The sequence below is a fragment of the Oncorhynchus gorbuscha genome, linkage group LG24 (genome assembly GCF_021184085.1).
Source record: "Oncorhynchus gorbuscha isolate QuinsamMale2020 ecotype Even-year linkage group LG24, OgorEven_v1.0, whole genome shotgun sequence".
Lineage (NCBI taxonomy): Eukaryota > Metazoa > Chordata > Actinopteri > Salmoniformes > Salmonidae > Oncorhynchus > Oncorhynchus gorbuscha.
In genome coordinates this window covers 57,051,552-57,074,879 of record NC_060196.1, presented here as the reverse complement: position 1 = coordinate 57,074,879, position 23,328 = coordinate 57,051,552, and the positions used below count along the sequence as shown (strand labels likewise).

General features: G+C 40.5%; 1 protein-coding gene across 1 annotated transcript in view; it reads right to left on the bottom strand.

The window, feature by feature from the left end:
- Positions 1-21,208, bottom strand: part of LOC124012277 (zinc finger protein 40-like) — a 109,571-nt gene extending 88,363 nt beyond the window's left edge. Inside the window, exons 1-2 of the mRNA XM_046325740.1 lie at positions 21,085-21,208; positions 16,401-16,563 (exon numbers count right to left, since the gene is read on the bottom strand). Of these exons, the coding sequence (XP_046181696.1) occupies positions 16,401-16,440 (40 nt within the window). The 5' untranslated portion in view covers positions 16,441-16,563; positions 21,085-21,208. The remainder of the gene's footprint in view (positions 1-16,400; positions 16,564-21,084) is intronic.
- Positions 21,209-23,328: the final 2,120 nt, after the last annotated feature.

The window sequence follows — 23,328 nt, the reverse complement described above, 5'->3', positions numbered from 1 at the left end:
TAAAAGCACAGGCAAAATCCTAGATGAAAACCTGGTTCAGTCTGCTTTCCAACAGATACTGGTAGAAAAATGTACCTTTCAGCAGGACAATAACCTAAAACACAAGGATAATCTACACTGGAGTTACTTACGAAAATTACATTGAATGTTCCTGAGTGGCCTAGTTACAGTTTTGATTTTAAAATAGTCTTGAAAATCTATGGCAAGACTTGAAAATGGCTGTCTAGCAATGAAGTTGAGAGCTTGAAGTCTTTTAAAAGGAATAATTGGCAAATATTGTACAACCTAGGTGTGCAAAGCTCTTACCCAAAATACTCACAGCTGTAATCACCACCAAAAAGTGCTTCTACGAAGTATTGATTCATGGGTGTGAATACTTATGCAAACTAGATATCTGTATTTCATTTAATGTATTTGCAGAAAATTCAACAAACATGTTCTCACTTTGTCATTATGGGGTATTGTGTGTAGATGATTTAATCAATTTTGAATTCAGGCTGTAACACAACAAAATGTGGAATAAGTCAAGGGGTGTGAAAACTTTCTGAAAGCACTGTATCATGCTATCTCTAGGTTACCATGTGAGTTAGATCAGGGAGGAGTGGCAACCTTTACTCTGACAATATCTAATCAGTCACCACTGGCCTTTACTCTGACCTCAAAAATATCTAACCAGTAACCACTGGCCTTGACATTAACCTAGGGCTGTTAACTTGTTATGGCTGGGGGCAGTTTTGAGTAGCTTGGATGAATAAGGTGCCCAGAGTAAACTGTATGCTACCCAGGCCCAGTTGCGAATAAATGCATAGTATTAGTAGATTTGGATAGAAAACACTCTGAAGTTTCTAGAACTGTTTGAATGACATCTGTGAGTATGACAAAACTCATACGGCAGGCAAAAACCTGAGAAAAAAATCCAAACCGGAGGTGGGAAATCTAAGGTTTGTAGTTTAACTCATTCCCTATCGAATATGCAGTATCTATGAGGTCATATTGCACTTCCTAAGACTTCCATTAGATGTCAACAGTTTTTAGAACCTTGTTTGATGCTTCTACTGTGAAGTGGGTGGGAATGAGAGGGGAATGAGTCAGAGGTCTGCCAGAGAGGCATGAGCTGACCACTCGCGTTCATGTGATAGTTAGCTTGCGTTCCATTGCAATTCTACAAACAAAGGAATTCTGCTGTTGAAATATTGAAGATTTATGTGAAAAACATCCTAAAGATTGACTCTATACATCCTTTGACATGTTTCTACGGACTATAATGGAACTTTTTTACTTTTCGCCTGCACCTAGTGATCGCGCGTCATGAATTTGGATTACTGGGCTAAACGCGCGAACAAAAAAAAAACGTAATTGGACATAAATTATGGACTTTATCGAACAAATCAAACATTTATTGTAGAACTGGGATTCCTGGGAAGGCTTTCTGATGAAGATCAAAGGTAAGTGAATATTTATAATGCTATTTCTGACTTCTGTTGACTACACAACATGGTGGATATCTGTTTGGATTGTTTTGGTCTCTGAGCGCTATACTCAGATTTTTGCATGGTGTGCTTTTTCGGAAAAGCTTTTCTGAAATCTGACACAGCAGTTGCATTAAGGAGAAGTGCATCTATAATTCCATGCATAATAGTTGTATCTTTTATCAATGTTTATTATGAGTATTTCTGTAAATTGATGTGGCTCTCTGCAAAATCACCGGATGTTTTGGAACTACTGAACATAACGCGCCAATGTATACTGAGATTTTTTTTTATATAAATATGAACTTTATCGAACAAAACATACAAGTCCTATGAGTGTCATCTGATGAAAATCAAAGGTTAGTGATTCATTTCTCTATTTCTGCTTTTTGTGACTCCTCTCTTTGGCTGGAAAAATGGCTGTGTTTTTCTGTGACTAGGCACTCACCTAACATAATCGTTTGGTTTGCTTTTGTCGTAAAGCCTTTTTGAAATCGGACACTGTGGTGGGATTAACAAGAAGTGTATCTTTAAAATGGTGTAAAATACTTGTATGTTTGAGGAATTTTAATTATAGGATTTATGTTGTTTTGAATTTGGTGCCCTGCACTTTCACTGGCTGTTGTCATATCAATCCCGTCAGCGGTATCTCAGCCCAAAGAGGTTTTTACGGTGACCACATTACCGCCACACCGGCGGTCACAAGTCATGACCACAGTCAAATGCTATGTGACTGTTTAGTCAAGGTAACTAGGCTTCTCCAAGCTCTGGTGCTGGTTGTCATAAGTTGCCTACCAAACTTGCTAACTGCCTGGTTCTCAGAACTCAATTGTCTCTCTAAATTACTCTGACATCAAAGCAAATGTAATTGAAAATCTCATCGAAGACTTAATGTGAGCCCATGAGCTCATGTTGGGCAACATTTCTATAGGCTATGCAATTGTGTGAGAAAACAGAATGATGGCCTCTACTAAAAAGAGGAGGATCCCATCAACCTTCTACAGGCTAGGCCGACTATATTTATTTCTCAACTTTCCTAATATTAAGCACATTGCTTCTATTTACAACATGGGTATAGCCTACCTGGCTGGCATGAAAATGAACCACCGGAAAAGCGTCCTCCATACTTGAATAGATGACATGTATTTTTTTCCGCTGCCCCCGTTTCGAGACAGAATGGAATGGAAAGGAAAGTATTCAGAACCCTTGACTTCTTCCACATTTTGTTACGTTACAGCCTTATTCTAAAATATCTATTTTTTTCATCCTCAGCAATCTACATATCATTCCCCATAATGACAAAGCGAAAACAGGTTTTTAGAAAATGTTGCACATTTATTAAACATAAAAAACATAAATACCTTATTTACATAAGTATTCAGACCCTTTGTTATGAGACTCGAAACTGAGATCAGGTGTATCCTGTTTCCATTGATCATCCTTGTGATGTTTCATTAGAGTCCATCTATGGAAAACTACATTTATTTGACATGATTTGGAAAGGCACAAACCTCTCTATATAAGGTCCCACAGTTGACAGTGCATGTCAGAGCAAAAACCAAGCCATGAGGTCGAAGGAATTGTCCGTGGAGCTCTGAGACAGGATTGTATCGAGGCACAGATCTGGGGAAGGGTACAAAAACATTTATGCAGCATTGAAGGTCCCCAAGAACACATCATTCTTAATTGGAAGAAGATTGGAACCACCAACACACTTCCTAGAAATGGCCATCCCTACAAACTGAGCAATCGGGGGAGAAGGGCCTTGGTCAGGGAGGTGACCAAGAACACAATGGTAACTGACAGAGCCCTAGAGTTCCTCTATGGAGATGGGAGAACCTTCCAGAAGGACAACCATCTCTGTAGCACTCCACCAATCAGGCCTTTATGGTAGAGTGGCCAGACGGAAGCCACTCCTCAGTAAAATAGTCGACTCGACTATGCATGTAATTGACAGCTTTGGAAAGAAAAAAAACTCTACTCTGACGTTTCCAAAACTGCAAAGATATTATCTGCGAGTGCCCCAGAACTAATGCTACAGGCGAAACCAAGATGAAATTTCATGCAGGAAATGGTCCAGATTTTGAATGCCCTGTGTTCCAATGTCTCCTTATATGGCTGTGAATGCGCCAGGAATGAGCCTGCACTTTCTGTCGTTACCCCAAGGTGTCTGCAGCATTGTGACATATTTGTAGGCATATCATTGGGAGATTGACCATAAGAGACTACATTTACCAGGTGTCCGCCCGGTGTCCTCCATCGAAATTATTGCGTAATCTCCAGGTCCATGCGCGTTCCATTTTCTTCAGAGGAGAAACCAAACTGCCACGAATGATTTATCATCGATAGATATGTGAAAAACACTTGAGGATTGATTCTAAACAACGTTTGCCATGTTTCTGTCGATATTATGGAGTTAATTTGGAAAAAAGTTTGCATTGTAATGACTTAATTTTCTGATTTTTTCTTACCCAAACGTGATGAACAAAATGGAGCGATTTGTCCTACACAAAAAATCTTTTTTGAAAAACTGAACATTTGCAATCTAACGGAGGGTCTCCTCATTGAAAACGTCTGAAGTTTTTCAAAGGTAAATGATTTTATTTGAATGCTTTTCTTGTTTTTGTGAAAATGTTGCATGCTGAATGCTAGGTTTAATGCTATGCTAGGCTATCAATACTCTTACACAAATGCTTGTTTAGCTATGGTTCAAAAGCATATTTTGAAAATCTGAGATGAGGGTGTTGTTAACAAAAGGCTAAGTTTGAGAGCAAATATATTTATTTAATTTCATTTGCGATTTTCATGAATAGTTAACATTGCGCTATGGTAATGAGCTTGAGGCTATAAATAGGATCCCGGATAAGGGATTGCTCGTCGCAACAGGTTAAATAAAATAGTTAAATAAAGGTAAAATAAAACATACCTAAGATGACTCTAGGCTGTAATCGCTGCCAAAGGTTAAGTACCGAGTAAAGGGTATGAATACTTATGTAAATTTGACTTTTTCTGATTTTTTAAATATTTTTTATTAAATGACCTAAAATGTTTTTAAAAATATATGTTTTTGCTATGTCATTGTGGTATAGTATGTAGATTGATGAGGGGGGGCGGAATAATTTAATCCATTTTAGAATAAGGCTGTTACGTAACAAAATGTGGAAAAAGTCAAGGGGTCTGAATACTTTCCGACGGCCCTGCATGTAAAGACAAGATTAAATCAACAATAGTCTGATGGGTGACAATATTAGCCTATCACTTGAGAACGATATATTATCACTTGTGAATGATGTTCAGCTAGTGTGCAGTAAGGCATGTTTTGGTGAGAGTATTTTACCATTAAAAAAATGCACCTTTATATTAAAATCAGAATCACATTTGCTGTCACTTTTGAAAATGGTGTTGTCCCACTAATGCATTCACGCTTATTGCATGTTGCCGTGTGAGCATTGCTGCAATTATAATGTGAAACAAAATAGCCTAATAGTCTATCGAGATTTTAAGCTAAACATTCTGATCTGTTGCGTCAGCCTCAGCCAAAAGGTTTTTTGATGTGAGTGGTTGTACTAATTTGGAAATGTTTCGCATTATCGCCACACAAGGGGGAGGTAACCGGGAAATTCCAGGCATTATCAAGTGCTTGTCATATGGTGAATGAGAGACTGATGATGTGTGTGCAGCCTGAGCAAAAAAACAAAACAAAGAAGCGCTCATGCCGATCATGCAACTTTTTGAAATCATTATCATTAGAATCCCATCATGCATAGAGAATGTATTAAAATCAAAACATATAGCCCAACGTTTGTATTACAAATAACTCTAAATGAAGCATATAAGAGGACCCGTTTCTTTCTTAAACGCTCACCACAGAATAGCCACATGTGCGCACTCCTTCAGAAATTGTTTGGAGAAAATATATTTTCTATTTTATTCAGCTACGTTCAATTGTATTCTTCATACTATAAAATAATGCCATGGAATTCTAAACAAAATCTTATTATTATTGTCTGACAAATGAATTAGAGTAGCCCACAGCCATATGGCATAGCCAGATCAGGACCTAACATAACGACAACTCAGAGTAAACTATTCTGTTCTTCTGAAATACACTATTTTCTTAATAATTTATTTAGACCTGTCTAAAATAAATAATGGTTTTATTGTGCTGGTGCAGACTATATTAAATTGATTTATTACACTTTTAGATGTTCCAGGTCTGCATCAGTGGCTTGTAGGCTGTGTGTGGACGCCAGGAGATACTAAATGAGTTGATGTTCATTAAATGGTCAATTACCATGAGCCCGGCAGTAATTTGCTTGACAATCACCGGCTGACAAAATGTTATGACTGCCACAGCCCTACTCTGACCCACAACAACACCTAAACAGTAACCACTCGGTGAAGGAAGTCAGTGATAGCAGATCTATGGGTTGATTATTAAAACAGGGCCTGGTTCTGTAGGGAAAAAGAGTGCTTTTGGGATACAGGTAGAGTGATGTTGGTATTGTCAGAAACCACCGTATAGGTGAAATATTTAACCGTGCTTCTACACCTGCATTGCTTGCTGTCTGGGGTTTTAGGCTGGGTTTCTGTACAGCACTTTGAGATATCAGCTGATGTACGAAGGGCTATATAAATACATTTCATTTGCTTTGAACTGGGTGGTAGAGCTGCTATGCACTATATTGACCTTATCAGAATGCATTCACATTAAGTTAATGCATCATACAGCAGCATATAGACAAGGCAGATCAGTTTGGGAATTGGCATAGTGAGGGAGATTCAATGTATTGTTCCTTGAAAAGCATAAACATTTTCCCCACCTTGTTAAATGTGAATTGTTCCGCATTTATTTTTTTTATTTTTCATTTTACCTTTATTTAACCAGGTAGGCAAGTTGAGAACACTTTTATTTAACCAGGTAGGCTAGTTGAGAACACCTTTATTTAACCAGGTAGGCCAGTTGAGAACACCTTTATTTAACCAGGTAGGCTAGTTGAGAACACCTTTATTTAACCAGGTAGGCTAGTTGAGAACACCTTTATTTAACCAGGTAGGCTAGTTGAGAACACCTTTATTTAACCAGGTAGGCAAGTTGAGAACACCTTTATTTAACCAGGTAGGCTAGTTGAGAACACCTTTATTTAACCAGATAGGCTAGTTGAGAACACCTTTATTTAACCAGGTAGGCTAATTGAGAACACCTTTATTTAACCAGGTAGGCTAGTTGAGAACACCTTTATTTAACCAGGTAGGCTAGTTGAGAACACCTTTATTTAACCAGGTAGGCAAGTTGAGAACACCTTTATTTAACCAGGTAGGCTAGTTGAGAACACCTTTATTTAACCAGGTAGGCTAGTTGAGAACACATTTATTTAACCAGGTAGGCTAGTTGAGAACAAATTTATTTAACCAGGTAGGCTAGTTGAGAACACCTTTATTTAACCAGGTAGGCTAGTTGAGAACACCTTTATTTAACCAGGTAGGCTAGTTGAGAACACCTTTATTTAACCAGGTAGGCTAGTTGAGAACAAGTTCTCATTTACAATTGCGACCTGGCCAAGATAAAGCAAAGCAGTTCGACAGATACAACGACACAGCGTTACACATGGAGTAAAACAAACATACAGTCAATAATACAGTATAAACAAGTCTATATACAATGTGAGCAAATGAGGTGAGAAGGGAGGTAAAGGCAAAAAAAGGCCATGGTGGCAAAGTAAATACAATATAGCAAGTAAAACACTGGAATGGTAGTTTTTCAATGGAAGAATATGCAAAGTAGAAATAAAAATAATGGGGTGCAAAGGAGCAAAATAAATAAATAAATAAAATACAGTTGGGAAAGAGGTAGTTGTTTGGGCTAAATTATAGGTGGGCTATGTACAGGTGCAGTAATCTGTGAGCTGCTCTGACAGTTGGTGCTTAAAGCTAGTGAGGGAGATAAGTGTTTCCAGTTTCAGAGATTTTTGTAGTTCGTTCCAGTCATTGGCAGCAGAGAACTGGAAGGAAAGACGGCCAAAGAAAGAATTGGTTTTGGGGGTGACCAGAGAGATATACCTGCTGGAGTGCGTGCTACAGGTGGGAGATGCTATGGTGACCAGCGAGCTGAGATAAGGGGGACTTTACCTAGCAGGGTCTTGTAGATGACATGGAGCCAGTGGGTTTGGCGACGAGTATGAAGCGAGGGCCAGCCAACGAGTGCATACAGGTCGCAATGGTGGGTAGTATATAGGGCTTTGGTGACAAAACGGATTGCACTGTGATAGACTGCATCCAATTTGTTGAGTAGGGTATTGGAGGCTATTTTGTAAATGACATCGCCAAAGTCGAGGATTGGTAGGATGGTCGGTTTTACAAGGATATGTTTGGCAGCATGAGTGAAGGATGCTTTGTTGTGAAATAGGAAGCCAATTCTAGATTTAACTTTGGATTGGAGATGTTTGATATGGGTCTGGAAGGAGAGTTTACAGACTAACCAGATACCTAAGTATTTGTAGTTGTCCACGTATTCTAAGTCAGAGCCGTCCAGAGTAGTGATGTTGGACAGGCGGGTAGGTGCAGGTAGCGATCGGTTGAAGAGCATGCATTTAGTTTTACTTGTATTTTGCAGACAGGGTTTTCCTAGCTAAAGCAGGGGAGCAGACATCCTGAGCCTTCGTGAGAAGACACCTTTTATAAAAAGACAGGCACCCTTGGTGCTATATAATAAAAACTTCAGCGGCCAACAAGCCTGGGCATTTTTAGGGGCACAATAAAGAGGGATATGGGGTAGCTAGGGGTGAGCTATGGTGCTTCCGCAAGTTATTCACCCGATACAGACCAAACAGCATATAACCTGAACAGTACAGAATCTAAATATCATAAAGTTTGCAAAAACACTGAAATAAATAATACGAAAGAATAAATAATTCAAGGTCTTAGACACTTGTTATTGAGCATAATTACATTTTCAGCAAATAGTTTTTAATTAAATAGCTAAAAATAAGCCATCCCTTTAGGCTGTTAAAGCTGCAATATGTAATTTTGGGGGGACCCAAACATAGTCACAGATATGCGACTTAGAGATCTGTCATTCGCATTGAACGCAAGTCTAAGAAGCGGTAGAGCTATTATATGTGCTCTATTTCTATGCTTCCCGTTCTAAAGATTTGTTATTGTGTCTTTTACTTTGGGTTTTGTACACCAGATTCAAACAGCTGAAAAAAAACAATAATTTTGGTAATGGAAAATATATTTCACAGCAGTTTAGATGGTACAATGATTCTCTACACAATGACTGCTTACTTTGACACAAACTGAAATTAGGCAAAAAAAACATTGCAAACAGAAAATGGCGGAGCGATTTCTACATATTGCACCTTTAAGGTCCTCAATGGTGACTGAATGTGTGAATGCCATTAAATGTGACTGTCAGTCAGTGATGGAAGAATGAGTGTCAGGCCAGGGAAAACTACTGTTATGACACGGGCTCCCGCCCAACCAGAGCTGCTTGGAAACCAACTGTTGGAGTTCCAGACTTAAAACCCGCAAACTGCGTCATGGCATTCCTGTCATGTTGACAGACACAAACAGAGAGAGAGAGCGAGAGAAAGAGAGAGCGAGAGAAAGAGAGAGCGAGAGAGCGAGAGAGCGAGAGAGCGAGAGAGAGAGAGACAAACACCAGAGTGTCACCCTGTTTTAACTTCACCTGCCAGTGCCAATCCAGATGGGTTTGAGTCAATATAACAATTCATCTTTTGTATCTCTTAACAGGACTTAATGTGACAACCTTAATCGAAGACATGAACACACACAACACACACACACACACACACACACACACACACACACACACACACACACACACACACACACACTAGGGTGGTTCCCTTATTGACATGATTGTCCGTAACCATGGTGCGAGTATTCATTACAGAGCTTTCAAGCTCTAGAATAAGGAAAGAACGTTGGCCTTCGAAGGCCCCGGCTCAATTGTTGGGGGGCTATTTTCAAAATGTAATTATTTTTGCCAAAGCCACAGTTTTTTCCTGGAATTTGTTATTTTTCATATATTTATTTAACACACTGCATTAAATCAAATCAAATTGATTTGCGCCAAATGCAACCTTACAGTGAAATGCTCACTAACAAGCCATTAACCAACAGTGTAGACCTTACAGTGAAAAGCTGACTTACAAGCCCTTAACCAACAGTGTAGACCTTACAGTGAAATGCTGACTTACAAGCCCTTAACCAACAGTGTAGACCTTACAGTGAAATGCTGACTTACAAGCCCTTAACCAACAGTGCAGTACAAGAACTATAAAATATTTACTAAATAAACTAAATTAAAATAACAGGGGTAAAGTGACTATACATAGATAAACAGCATGTAGCAGCAGTGTACATGTAGATAGGGGTAAAGTGACTATACATAGATAAAACAGCATGTAGCAGCAGTGTAAAAACAAAGCAGGGTTGGGGGGGGTCAATGGGGGGGTAAATAGTCCGGGAGTCTTATGGCTCAGGGGTAGAAGCTGTTAATGAGCCTCTTGGACGTAGACTTGGTGCCCCGGTACCGCTTTCAGTGCGGTAGCAGAGAGAGCAGTCTATGATTTGGGTGACTGGAGTCTGACCATTTTTTGGGCCTTCCTCTGACACTGCCTAATAGAAAAGGTCCAGGGTGGCAGTAAGCTTGGCCCCAGCACCTTAAAGGTCGGAGGCTGAACAGTTGCCATACCAGGCGGTGATGCAACTGGTCAGGATACTCTCGATGGTGCAGCTGTAGAAATCTTTGAGAATCTGGGGACCCATGCCAAATCTTTCCGTCTCCATAGGAGGAAAAGGTGTTGTTGTGCCCTCTTCACGACTGTCTTGGTGTGTTTGGACCATGATAGTCTGTTGGTGATGTGGACACCAAGGAACTTGGAAACTCTCGACCCGTTCCACTACAGCCCTGTCGATGTTAATGGGGGCCTGTTCGGCCCTCCTTTTCCATTAGACCAAGAAGAAAAAGAGGCTGTTGTAGATTGTGACAGGATATACATACAGGAATGTTGTCTTGAGGTCTGACTGAGCATCAACATGTGACTGCCAGGGGCAGTTTGGAGAGGAGGGTGTGTGCAGTTCCCAAGAAGAGCATTAGGAGGATCTGAGGGGTATGACAGTCACTGCAGTAGAATGTGACTGAGCACGCGATAACACTGAGCAGCAGCATTTCGTGTCTCACTAAATCAAGCCTCCGAGCACAGAGAGAAGTGATGAAACAGGTCAAAGGTCATACGTCACAATACAAAAGCTACAAAGCAAGCTACCGGGATTTATTTTTAATATATCTAATACTCCCATTTCCTTGAGTTCCTTCTGAAACCATAGAAGTCACAACACACTACCACCACCACTACTACTACTACAACCACCACTACTACTACAACCACCACCACCACTACTACCACCACCACCACTACTACCACCACCACCACTACTACTACTACAACCACCACCACTACTACTACTACAACCACCACCACCACCACTACTACTACTACTACAACCACCACCACCACTACAACCACCACCACCACTACAACCACCACCACCACCACTACTACTACTACAACCACCACTACTACTACAACCACCACCACCACCACCACCACTACAACCACCACTACTACTACAACCACAACCACCACCACCACCACTACTACTACTACAACCACCACTACCACCACAACCACCACCACTACTACTACTACAACCACCACCACTACTACTACTACTACAACCACCACTACTACTACAACAACCACCACTACTACTACTACAACCACCACTACTACTACTACAACCACCACTACTACTACTACAACCACCACTACTACTACTACAACCACCACTACTACTACTACAACCACCACCACTACTACTACAACCACCACCACTACTACTAACCACCACCACTACTACTACTACAACCACCACCACTACTACTACTACAACCACCACTACTACTACTACTACAACCACCACCACTACTACTACTACAACCACCACTACTACTACTACAACCACCACTACTACTACTACTACAACCACCACTACTACTACTACAACCACCACTACTACTACTACAACCACCACTACTACTACTACAACCACCACCACCACCACTACAACCACCACCACTACTGCTGCTACTACAACCACCACTACTACTACCACCACCACTACTGCTACTACAACCACCACTACTACTACAACCACCACCACCACCACTACAACCACCACCACTACTACTACTACAACCACCACCACCACCACTACAACCACCACCACTACTACTACTACAACCACCACTACTACTACAACCACCACCACCACTACTACTACTACAACCACCACCACTACTACTACTACTACAACCACCACCACTACTACTACTACTACAACCACCACCACCACTACTACAACCACCACCACCACCACTACACCAACCACCACCACCACCACTACCACAACCACCACTACACCACCACTACTACTACACCACCACTACTACTACTACAACCACCACTACTACTACTACCACCACCACCACTACTACTACTACCACCACCACCACTACTACCACCACCACTACTACTACTACCACCACCACACCACTACTACTACTACAACCACCACTACTACTACTACTACCACTACTACTACAACCACCACCACTACTACTACTACAACCACCACTACTACAACCACTACTACTACTACTACAACCACCACTACTACTACTACAACCACTACTACTACAACCACCACTACTACCACTACTACTACTACAACCACTACTACTACTACTACTACAACCACCACCACTACTAATACTACTACTACAACCACTACTACTACTACTACTACTACAACCACCACCACTACTACTACTACCACCACCCACTACTACAACCACCACTACTACTACAACCACCACTACTACTACAACCACCACTACTACTACAACCACCACTACTACTACTACCACCAACTACTACAACCACCACTACTACTACTACCACCACCACTACTACTACAACCACCACAACCACCACTAATACCACCACCACCACTACTACCACCACCACTACTACTACTACTACAACCACCACTACTACTACAACCACCACTACTACTACAACCACCACCACTACTACTACTACCACCACTACTACTACAACCACCACTACTACTACTACCACCACCACTACTACTACAACCACCACAACCACCACTAATACCACCACCACCACTACTACAACCACCACTACTACTACTACTACAACCACCACTACTACTACTACTACAACCACCACTACTACTACAACCACCACCACTACTACTACTACAACCACCACTACTACTACAACCACCACTACTACTACAACCACCACCACCACTACTACTACAACCACCACTACTACTACAACCACCACCACCACCACTAATACCACCACCACCACCACTACTACCACCACCACCACAACCACCACCACCACTACTACTACTACAACCACCACTACTACTACTACTACAACCACCACTACTACTACTACTACAACCACCACCACCACTACAACCACCACCACTACTACTACTACTACAACCACCACCACTACTACTACTACAACCACCACCACCACTACTACAACCACCACCACTACTACTACAACCACCACCACAACCACCACTAATACCACCACCACCACTACTACTACAACCACCACCACCACAACCACCACTACTACTACAACCACCACTACTACTACTACTACTACAACCACCACCACCACTAATACCACCACCACCACTACTACAACCACCACCACCACCACAACCACCACTAATACCACCACCACCACTACTACTACAACCACCACCACCACCACTACTACAACCACCACCACTACTACCACAACCACCACCACAACCACCACCACTACTACCACCACCACTACTACCACAACCACAACCACTACTACAACCACCACCACCACCACAACCACCACCACTACTCCCACCTCCACTACTACTACTACTACCACCACCACTACTACCACCACCACTACTACCACTATTACCACCACCACCACTACCACCACTATTACCACCACCACCACTACCACCACTACTACTAACACCACTACCACCACTACTACTAACACCACTACCACCACTACTACTAACACCACTACTACTACTACTACTACTGCTGCTACTACGTAGTTCAGACTCGCTCTAAAATAGTAACTGGTCGAATGTGCCTGGGGAAATGTACACAGTCTTCCATTAGGTAATATGCTGTTATAAATCTAAATGATAAATGTTGTTTGGCCAAGTAAGCTCAAAGCAATAAGAATGCAGAGGGGGGGGGGTGTTATATGGGGGTGTTATGTGGGGGTGTTATATGGGGGTGTTATGTGGGGGTGTTATGTGGGGGTGTTATGTGGGGGTGTTATATGAATGAGTAAACAGAGATTGGAAACCTTTTTTTGTTTTACTCATGTGGACTTTGCATGCATCACGCACACACAAACACACGTACGCAGATCTAACCCATAATCATCCAATTATTAGCATAGGAAAGCCATTGGCAGAGATTGGAGTTGCAAAGGGTAGGTATATTATTCGTTAACTTTCTAAATTTGCCAGTGAACAACCAGAATTGTGCTAACTTTCAAGAAATGTTTCTGAATTTATCACAAGACATCGAGTGGCCCTTTTGGGTTCTTCAGATTGTCACGGGCGTATGTTATCACCTCTGTCCCTCTGTGGCCGTATCACGTGTAAAATGTATAAAATTATTAAATAAGATGATTTAAAAGAAAAGAATAATAGAATGACAAAGCTGTGAAACATTATCCTAAATAAACCATACACTTACTGAATACCATCATATGAATACAAGGGTTTGAGCATGAACTATTCTTCATACACACACACACACACACACACACACACACACACACACACACACACACACACACACACACACACACACACACACACACACACACACACACACACACACACACACACACACACATACATACATACATACATACATACATACATACATACATATATGAACTATTCTTCCAAGGCGAGGTCAGTACAGGTGCATCAAAGCTGGGACCGAGAGACTGACAAACAGCTTCTATCTCAAGGCCATCAGACTGTTAAACAGCCACCACTAACATTGAGTGGCTGCTGCCAACACACTGACTCAACTCCAGCCACTTTAATAATGGAAATGGATGGAAATTGATGGAAAAATATATCACTAGCCACTTTAAACAATGCTACTTAATATAATGTTTACATACCCTACATTACTCATCTCATATGTATATACTGTACTCGATACCATCTACTGCATCTTGCCTATGCCGTTCTGTACAATCACTCATTCATATATCTTTATGTACATATTCTTTATCTCTTTACACTTAATAATAATAATAATAATAATATTTACTTGTGTGTATAAGGTAGTAGTTTTGGAATTGTTAGTTTAGCTTACTCGTTGGTTATTACTGCATTGTCGGAACTAAAAGCACAAGCATTTCGCTACACTCGCATTAACATCTGCTAACCATGTGTATGTGACAAATCACATTTGATTTGATGAATATAAGTGCTTACACAGTAAACTCCAACCATCACCTACATACAGACTCCAACCATCACCTACATACAGACTCCAACCATCACCTACATACAGACTCCAACCATCACCTACATGCAGACTCCAACCATCACCTACATGCAGACTCCAACCATCACCTACATGCAGACTCCAACCATCACCTACATGCAGACTCCAACCATCACCTACATGCAGACTCCAACCATCACCTACATGCAGACTCCAACCATCACCTACATGCAGACTCCAACCATCACCTACATGCAGACTCCAACCATCACCTACATGCAGACTCCAACCATCACCTACATACAGACTCCAACCATCACCTACATACAGACTCCAATGATATCGGCCTAAAGGGAGGATCCTCCATAGAATTACACAATGTATTCTACTTCTGTGCTTCCCACAGCTCACACTGAAGGCAATAGGAAACACTAATAGAAATTGTATGACAAAAGACTAAGCAGCAAAATGACACGGAAGGGAAGTGGACGACCATACGTCAGCAGATCCTAAAGACATTTGGTCTGTGTGGAGGGCCTGGGGACTGGGGTTAGGACAGGTGACTCAGTGATCCCTTCCTATTTCTGTCTATTGCTCACCTGCTTCTGAATATTGAAGTCTAAACTAAAGATGACCTGTCAGAGAGTAGAATGTAATAGGATAGAATAGAACATAATAAAATGGAATAGGATAGAATAAAATAGAATAATAGACTAGGTTAGAAAATAATAGTATAGAATAGGTTAGAATAGAACAGGATAGAATAGTCTTGAATAGAATAGAATATAATAAAATAGAATAATAGAATAGGTTAGAATAGGATAGGTTAGAATAGGTTCATTTAGAATAGGTTAGAATTGAATAGGTTAGAATAGGTTAAATTAGAATAGGTTAGAATAGATTAGAAAATAATAGGTTAAGTTAGAATAGGTTAGAATAGGATAGATTAGAATAGGTTAAGTTAGAATAGGATAGGTTAGAATAGGATAGATTAGAATAGGATAGATTAGAATAGGATAGATTAGAATAGGATAGATTAGAATAGGATAGGTTAGAATAGGATAGGTTAGAATAGGATAGGTTAGAATAGGATAGGTTAGAATAGGATAGGTTAGAATAGGATAGGTTAGAATAGGATAGGTTAGAATAGGATAGGTTAGAATATGATAGGTTAGAATAGGATAGAATAGGTTAGAATACAAGTCCCATTAATAACACTCCATTTCAGTTTGGGGACTCACCTTTTAGGTTCTTGGGGTTGTTCTGCTTTGTGCGCGGCATTTTATTTTCCCCGGTTGGTTGGTTCACTCACTGACACATCTTCTGAAAGGTGGTAGATTCTCTAATGCAGGTAGACCAGCTGGGGGATGGCTGACTCCACATACACACAGTCAGGGACACCCTCTGGGTTCACAAACAACAGAGTGGTCAGCGTTAGCTCAACATACAGCGAAGATCAATAAACACTAAACATTCCATGCAGTCTTCCGTGTGTGTGTGTGTGTGTGTGTGTGTCAGGGTTTCCGTTAGGAAAATTTTGTACGGGACAGCGTGACTGCCTACACAGTAAAACAAATTCAAAATATTACATTTGTATAATAAAATGTGTAAACGACCTGTCTTACAGGCTATTTGTAAGAACACTTAAATATCAAAATCACAGCTGTTTAAATTTTTAAAAAAAAAATACAATCTAGACCTCTCTAATAGACAGTAATATTTAAATTAAGCCAATTAAAATAACAAAACATGGCTGTGTAGGAACACCAGAGCCGGCCTGCCCCACACCCCATCCCAGCTGCGATTCAGCACCACAGCAGTGGAAAGAGGCCACTCCAGGTGGCAACAAAATGAAGAAATTATAAAACTGATGTCGGACAATCAAATTCGAATAAGTAAATCAAATTCATTAATTTAAAAAAAAGGGATAAAGAATATGTACATAAAGATATATGAATGAGTGATGGTACAGAACGGCATAGGCAAGATGCAGTAGATGGTATCGAGTACAGTATATACATATGAGATGAGTAATGTAGGGTATGTAAACATTATATTAAGTAGCATTGTTTAAAGAGGACCTTTCATCTTTAACGTAAGTAAAAATAGAAACACAGCAGATATACATTTCCAAGCAGCTTGAGGATTTATTAGCCTATGAAGTATATTTGCATTTGACGTTGTGGCACATCAACTGCTATTTCCATCAATTAATAAAAAGCATTATTTTCCAATGGATTTTCTTTCTCCCGGACATTTTTTATGGCCAAAAGCTGGCATTTACCTATCAACAGAAACCCTTGGGTGGGGGTGTGTAGTCTCCCGTCCTCTCACTTGGAAGAGAGAACACTGCTGTTGTTACATCTGTCACTCTAACCGGTGTCACTTTCTAAATTCTTATTTCAGTCCAAACGTAGTGTAAATTATTATTCCAGTCTAAAAGTACTTGGCCTAAATTCTTATTTCAATCTTGGGTTTCATCAGACCAGAGAATCTTATTTCTCATGGTCTGAGACTCCTTTAGGTGCCTTTTGGCAAACACCAAGTGGGCTGTCATGTGCCTTTTTTATTGAAGAGTGGCTTCCGTCTGGTCACTCTACCATAAAGGCCTTATTTGCTGGAATGCAGCAGAGAGGGTTGTCCTTCTGGAAGGTTCTTCCATCTCCACAGAGGAACTCTGGAGCTCTGTTAGAGTGACCATCGGTTTCTTGGTCACCTTCCTGACCAAGGCTCTTCTTCCCCAATTGTTCAGTTGCCGGGCAACCAGCTTTATGAAGACTCTTGGTGGTTCCGAACTTCTTAAATTTAAGAATGATGAGGCCACTGTGTTCTTGGGGACCTTCAATGCTACATACATTTTTTGTTACCCTTCCCCAGATCTGTGCCTCGACACAATCCTGTCTCGGAGCTCTACGGACAATTCCTTCGACCTCACAACTTGGTTTTTGCTCTGATATGCACTGTCAACTGTGGAATCTTATATAGACAGGTGTGTGCCTTTCCAAATTATGCCAAATCAATTGAATTTACCACAGGTTGACTCCAATCAAGTCCTCGAAACATCAAGAATGATCAATGGAAACCAGATGTACCTGATGTCAATTTCAAGTCTCATAGCAAAGGGTCTGAATACTTATTTAAATAAGATGTGTTTTTTTATAAATGAGCAAAAATGTCTAGAAACCTGTGTTCGCTTTGTTATTGTGGGATATTGTGTGAAGAATGATTAGGAATTTTTTAAAGGAAACTGTTTTTTATATATATTTTTAAAAATGTGTTTAGCTCACATAATATAATTATATAGTATGCATTAAAGGCAGGGGTGGGCGATTCCAGTCCTCGAGGTCCTGATTGGTGTCACAGTTTTGTCCCAGCCCCAGCTAACAAACCTGTCTCCAATAATCACCCAGTCATGATCTTCAGTTTAGAATGCAATGTGATTCATCAGCTGTGTTTGTTAGGGATGGAGAAAGAGTGACACCAATCAGACCCTCGAGGACTGGAGTTGTCCATCCCTGCATTAGGGTGTCTGTAATAAAATAAACGTGGCAAAAACAAATCTAGACATCAGTGAATGCATTTTAATAGCTTCCAAAAATGTTTTCTACAATGGTGTGGGAGTGCCAAGATGGAGGTGCGGTAGCTTCAATGCAGCACCCCCTGTCGGTCATCTAGTGTATATACAAACAATTGATTCAAACATACATGTTTTAAATTCTTATTTCATTCCAAAATGTACACAGGCTAAATTCTTACTTCAGTTCAAACCTACTGTAAAAGAAAAGCTCCAGCTAGGTTTGATGGTATAATGTCCGTATGACAGGATGACACTCCTGCGACTGAAATGTGGTGAATTCTGGACAGACAAAAGAGATGTAAAGGCATCTATATCCATATAACTATACGCCCTAGAGTAACTATCTCTAGTCTGATCTAAACCAAGAGGAGATTGTTTTTGGTAAATGCCTGATTGACAAGTCCATGTCAGATACGCATGCCTGTCCTTCGCTTTTTGACGAAACACGTTCCCGAATGATGAAAGGTGCCAACAATAAGGCCCTGTGTCTGGCGGGAAGTAAGCGGTCCAGGGTGCTACCGCGGTTAGCGGGCAGGGCTAATATCAGACTGATCATCTTGTCAAAGTTAACACTCCATAGATCATTGCGTCACAATCAGACCTCTGCAAACACTGAAAGGGCAATGTGATCTGGTGGTCGTTGTTGTTCTATTGTATTGCTGCCCTTTCTCTCTTTTCTTTCTTTTCTTTTTTACAGAGGATGATCTGTTCTCTTTTTTTCTTTATGCAAATCTGCGCTCTGCAACAACAGAATAACCACGGCAAAGCATAGCACTGCTGCAAATAGCCTTCCAATACACTGCCCTGAATTATCTAGACTTTTTTTTATGACTTTATTGAAAATGACAAAACCTTTGAAATATAATGATCTGCATGCCGTTAGATAATTTCCTACATGGCGTTACTAAAATAACCTATTGTAGTATTCATAACAAGCAACCTCGTCCAATCCCTTCCACTGAACATTATCTTTCAGCATCACGTCTATGTTACATAACAGTCAGTTACTACAAGTGTAGGATGTTTAACCATACACTGCTACATGTGCGCTGCCACAGCAATGACATCATTCTTGAAGTCAGTGCAATAAATCGGCAGTGTGGTACATAGCGTCCGAACCAGGTCACCGAAAGAACGACAATTGAAAGTCACACAATGTAACATGCAGCCCCATGCAGCCCTAGGCACCCACCTGCCTCGCAGAACGAAGGACAGGTCGAATGCTTGACACTTCAGACGATGCTGCTGCATGTTCAGGAGGAGACCGAGACGTGCGTGTGCGGCGCGCGTGTCAGCTGATAAATATTTGAGGAAACACCCCGAAACTGACAGCTTGACAAGGACGCCACAATGAGCTGCTGAGTAAATGTTGCAGTAGGCCAAAAACTGTCCGAATGATATCCTCTCTCTCGGTCACTAACGGCTGACTCAGTCAACACACACCTAGGAGGATTCCTTCCCGTCACCTTGCAGCAACATTGTAGCCGCATGTAAAACAATAGACACGATGTCCTGCATTATGAAATATGAATTTTGAATAGCCAAACCCCTGTCTGTGTCATAATCAGATCACTCTATCCAACCAATAACGGTGGCTTCAAGTGACAGCGACTTCAAGTGATCTAAACAGGTAAACACCCCTGTTTCCTTGTAGTCATTCATCAACGTGCTTTCACAATCCATGTTATATCACGTGTCAATTTTATTTTCAGGGAACGCGGTCTAAATCAAAAAACAATATGGGAACATCGTATTTTTATGTCAGTAGCAACACATGAACGCGCTGTAACTGAGGGAGGAGTCAGGGGAACCCCCTCGCTCTCTGCAACAGTACAACGGCTGCACTTCCCTAATTCAACAAAATGCGACATTATTTTCAACACTTTGTTTGCCATGTGTTGCGTAACATATAAAACACTGGCTAGTGTATCAGATAAATTGCAATAGATAAGGCTTACCTATGGGCGCAAAATAGGCACATTCGGTACACGTTGCGTAGCAAGCAAGATAGTAACATTACACACACCACATTCGAATGTTGCAGACGTCTACACCAAAAACAACGATGGTAAAACAACGACGGCTCTGAAAGTTTGACTTGCTTGGTCCTAATATTTGACATTCCTTCTTGGCAACAAAAAAAAGCACAGGCGTGAGCTAAACGAAACAAAACAGTGATGGCCTTGAGGAAATAACTAGCCAAACCAGCTAGAACGTCCTCGACAAGCATTGGACACGAGCGCCCAGTGAAAACACTGCCAGAACACATCCCGATGCAGACCGAAGTGGCCAACAAATTAACGAAAAAAATTAATAAATAGAAACAAACTACATTCAAATATACTTACAAGTGCAGTCTTAATATTAATAATTGTCAGGGATTGCAGGTGTAACACACCTTAACTGTAAGGACAAATTGACTATTTTGTCTCTCTTCTCTCACTTTCTATTGCAGGAAACAGACAGGCCCACTGACGTCAACGGGGGTCCCGTCTCCGCCTCCCAACCACAGGATGTCATCTCCGGGAGGTGTAAGACGGTCGAACTACGACCGAATAAATTACCGAAAACAATATTACTAAGGCCTTACGTTCTACTTTATACATGCACATTCATTTAAAACGTATATCAACTATGTGCAGATCATATGTACAATTTAAAAACAGTGTTTATTTCAAGTATCGTTTGTCGCCCACCCCCCTAAAGATCTCCCCTTTGCACTGACGGTTTTCCCGGAGGTTCCTTTTTTTCAGGTCACGTTGCGCCACTACGACTGCCGACCGGGCTTTCCCATGCAGATCTCCCATAGCAATTACTAACCATATAAAAGCCTAATAGACTTTGGCCTTGCCTGAGGTATTGAGGGAGAGTTTGAAAATCGAAGATTAGACAGCTGCTATAAAAAATGTAGGATACATAGAGTGTGCCATGCAATGATTACGGTCAGTTTTCCCCTATAATCATAGACATTTAGGGTATTATAAATCACATTTATTTGAGATTTCAATGATATAAAAATAAAAATAAATGAATAATTACTAGCCTTCTATAATACATTGGATAAGATGCACCCAGAAAAATACCACATACTCGAATGCCACTGTTTTGCATTTATGCAAAGAAAGGCCTATGGAATAGCATGCTTCACACACACACTATATATACAAAATTATGTGGACACCTTTTCGAATGAGAGGTTTCGACTATTTCAGCCACACCCGTTGCTGACTGGTGTATAAAATCGAGCACACGGCCATGCAATCTCAATAGACAAAATGTGGCAGTAGTATGATCTTACTGAAGAGCTCAGTGACTTTCAACGTGGCACCGTCATAGGATGCCATCTTTCCAACAAATCAGTTCATCAAATTTCTGCCCTGCTAGAGCTGCCCCGGTCAATTGTAAATGATGTTATTTTAAAGTAGAAACATCTAGGAGCAACAACGGCTCATCCGCAAAGTGGTAGGCCACACAAGCTCACAGAATGGGACTGCCGAGTGCTGAAGCAGGTATTGCGTAAAAATGGTCTGTCCTCGGTTGCAAAACTCACTACCGAGCTCCAACCTGCCTCTGGAAACAACGTCAGCATAAAAACTGTTCGTTGGGAGCTAATTTATTAAAAATAGTTTTATATACATACATACCCATATATATATATATATATATATATATATATATATATATATATGGGTATGTATTCTTAAAATAAAGTGGTGATATTAGCTTACCTAAGACAGGGAATTTTTACTAGGATTAGATGTCAAGAATTGTGAAAACTGAGTTTAAATGTATTTGGCTAAGGTGTATGCAAACTTCCGATTTCAACTGTATATATATATATATATATATATATATATATAACAATGTCAACAAAAAAAAGAAAAAAAAGAAGCTCCTGACAAACAGTTATTGTGCTGACGTTGTTATATATATATATATATATATACACACACACAGTTGAAATCGGAAGTTTACATACACCTCAGCCAAATACATTTAAACTAAGTTTTTCACAATTCCTGACATTTAATCCTAGTACAAATTCCCTGTCTTAGGTCAGCTAATATCACAGCTTTATTTTAAGAATGTGAAATGTCAGAATAATAATATAATAATAATATAATATGCCATTTAGCAGACACTTTTATCCAAAGCGACTTACAGTCATGTGTGCATACATTCTAATAGTAGAGAGAAGGATTTCTATCAGCTTTTATTTCTTTAATCACATTCCCATTGGGTCAGATGTTTACATACACTCAATTAGTATTTGGTAGCATTGCCTTTAAATTGTTTAACGTGGGTCAGACGTTTCAGGTAGCCTTCCACAAGCTTCCAACAATAAGTTGGGTGAATTTTGGCCCATTCCTCCTGACAAAGCTGGTGTAACTGAGTCAGGTTTGTAGGCCTCCTTGCTCACACATGCTTTTTGAGTTCTCCCCACAAATGTTCTATAGGATTGAGGTCAGGGCTTTGTGATGGCCACTCCAATACCTTGACTTTGTTGTCCTTAAGCCATTTTGCCACAACTTTGGAATTATGCTTGGGGTCATTGTCCATTTGGAAGACCCATTTGCGACCAAGCTTTAACT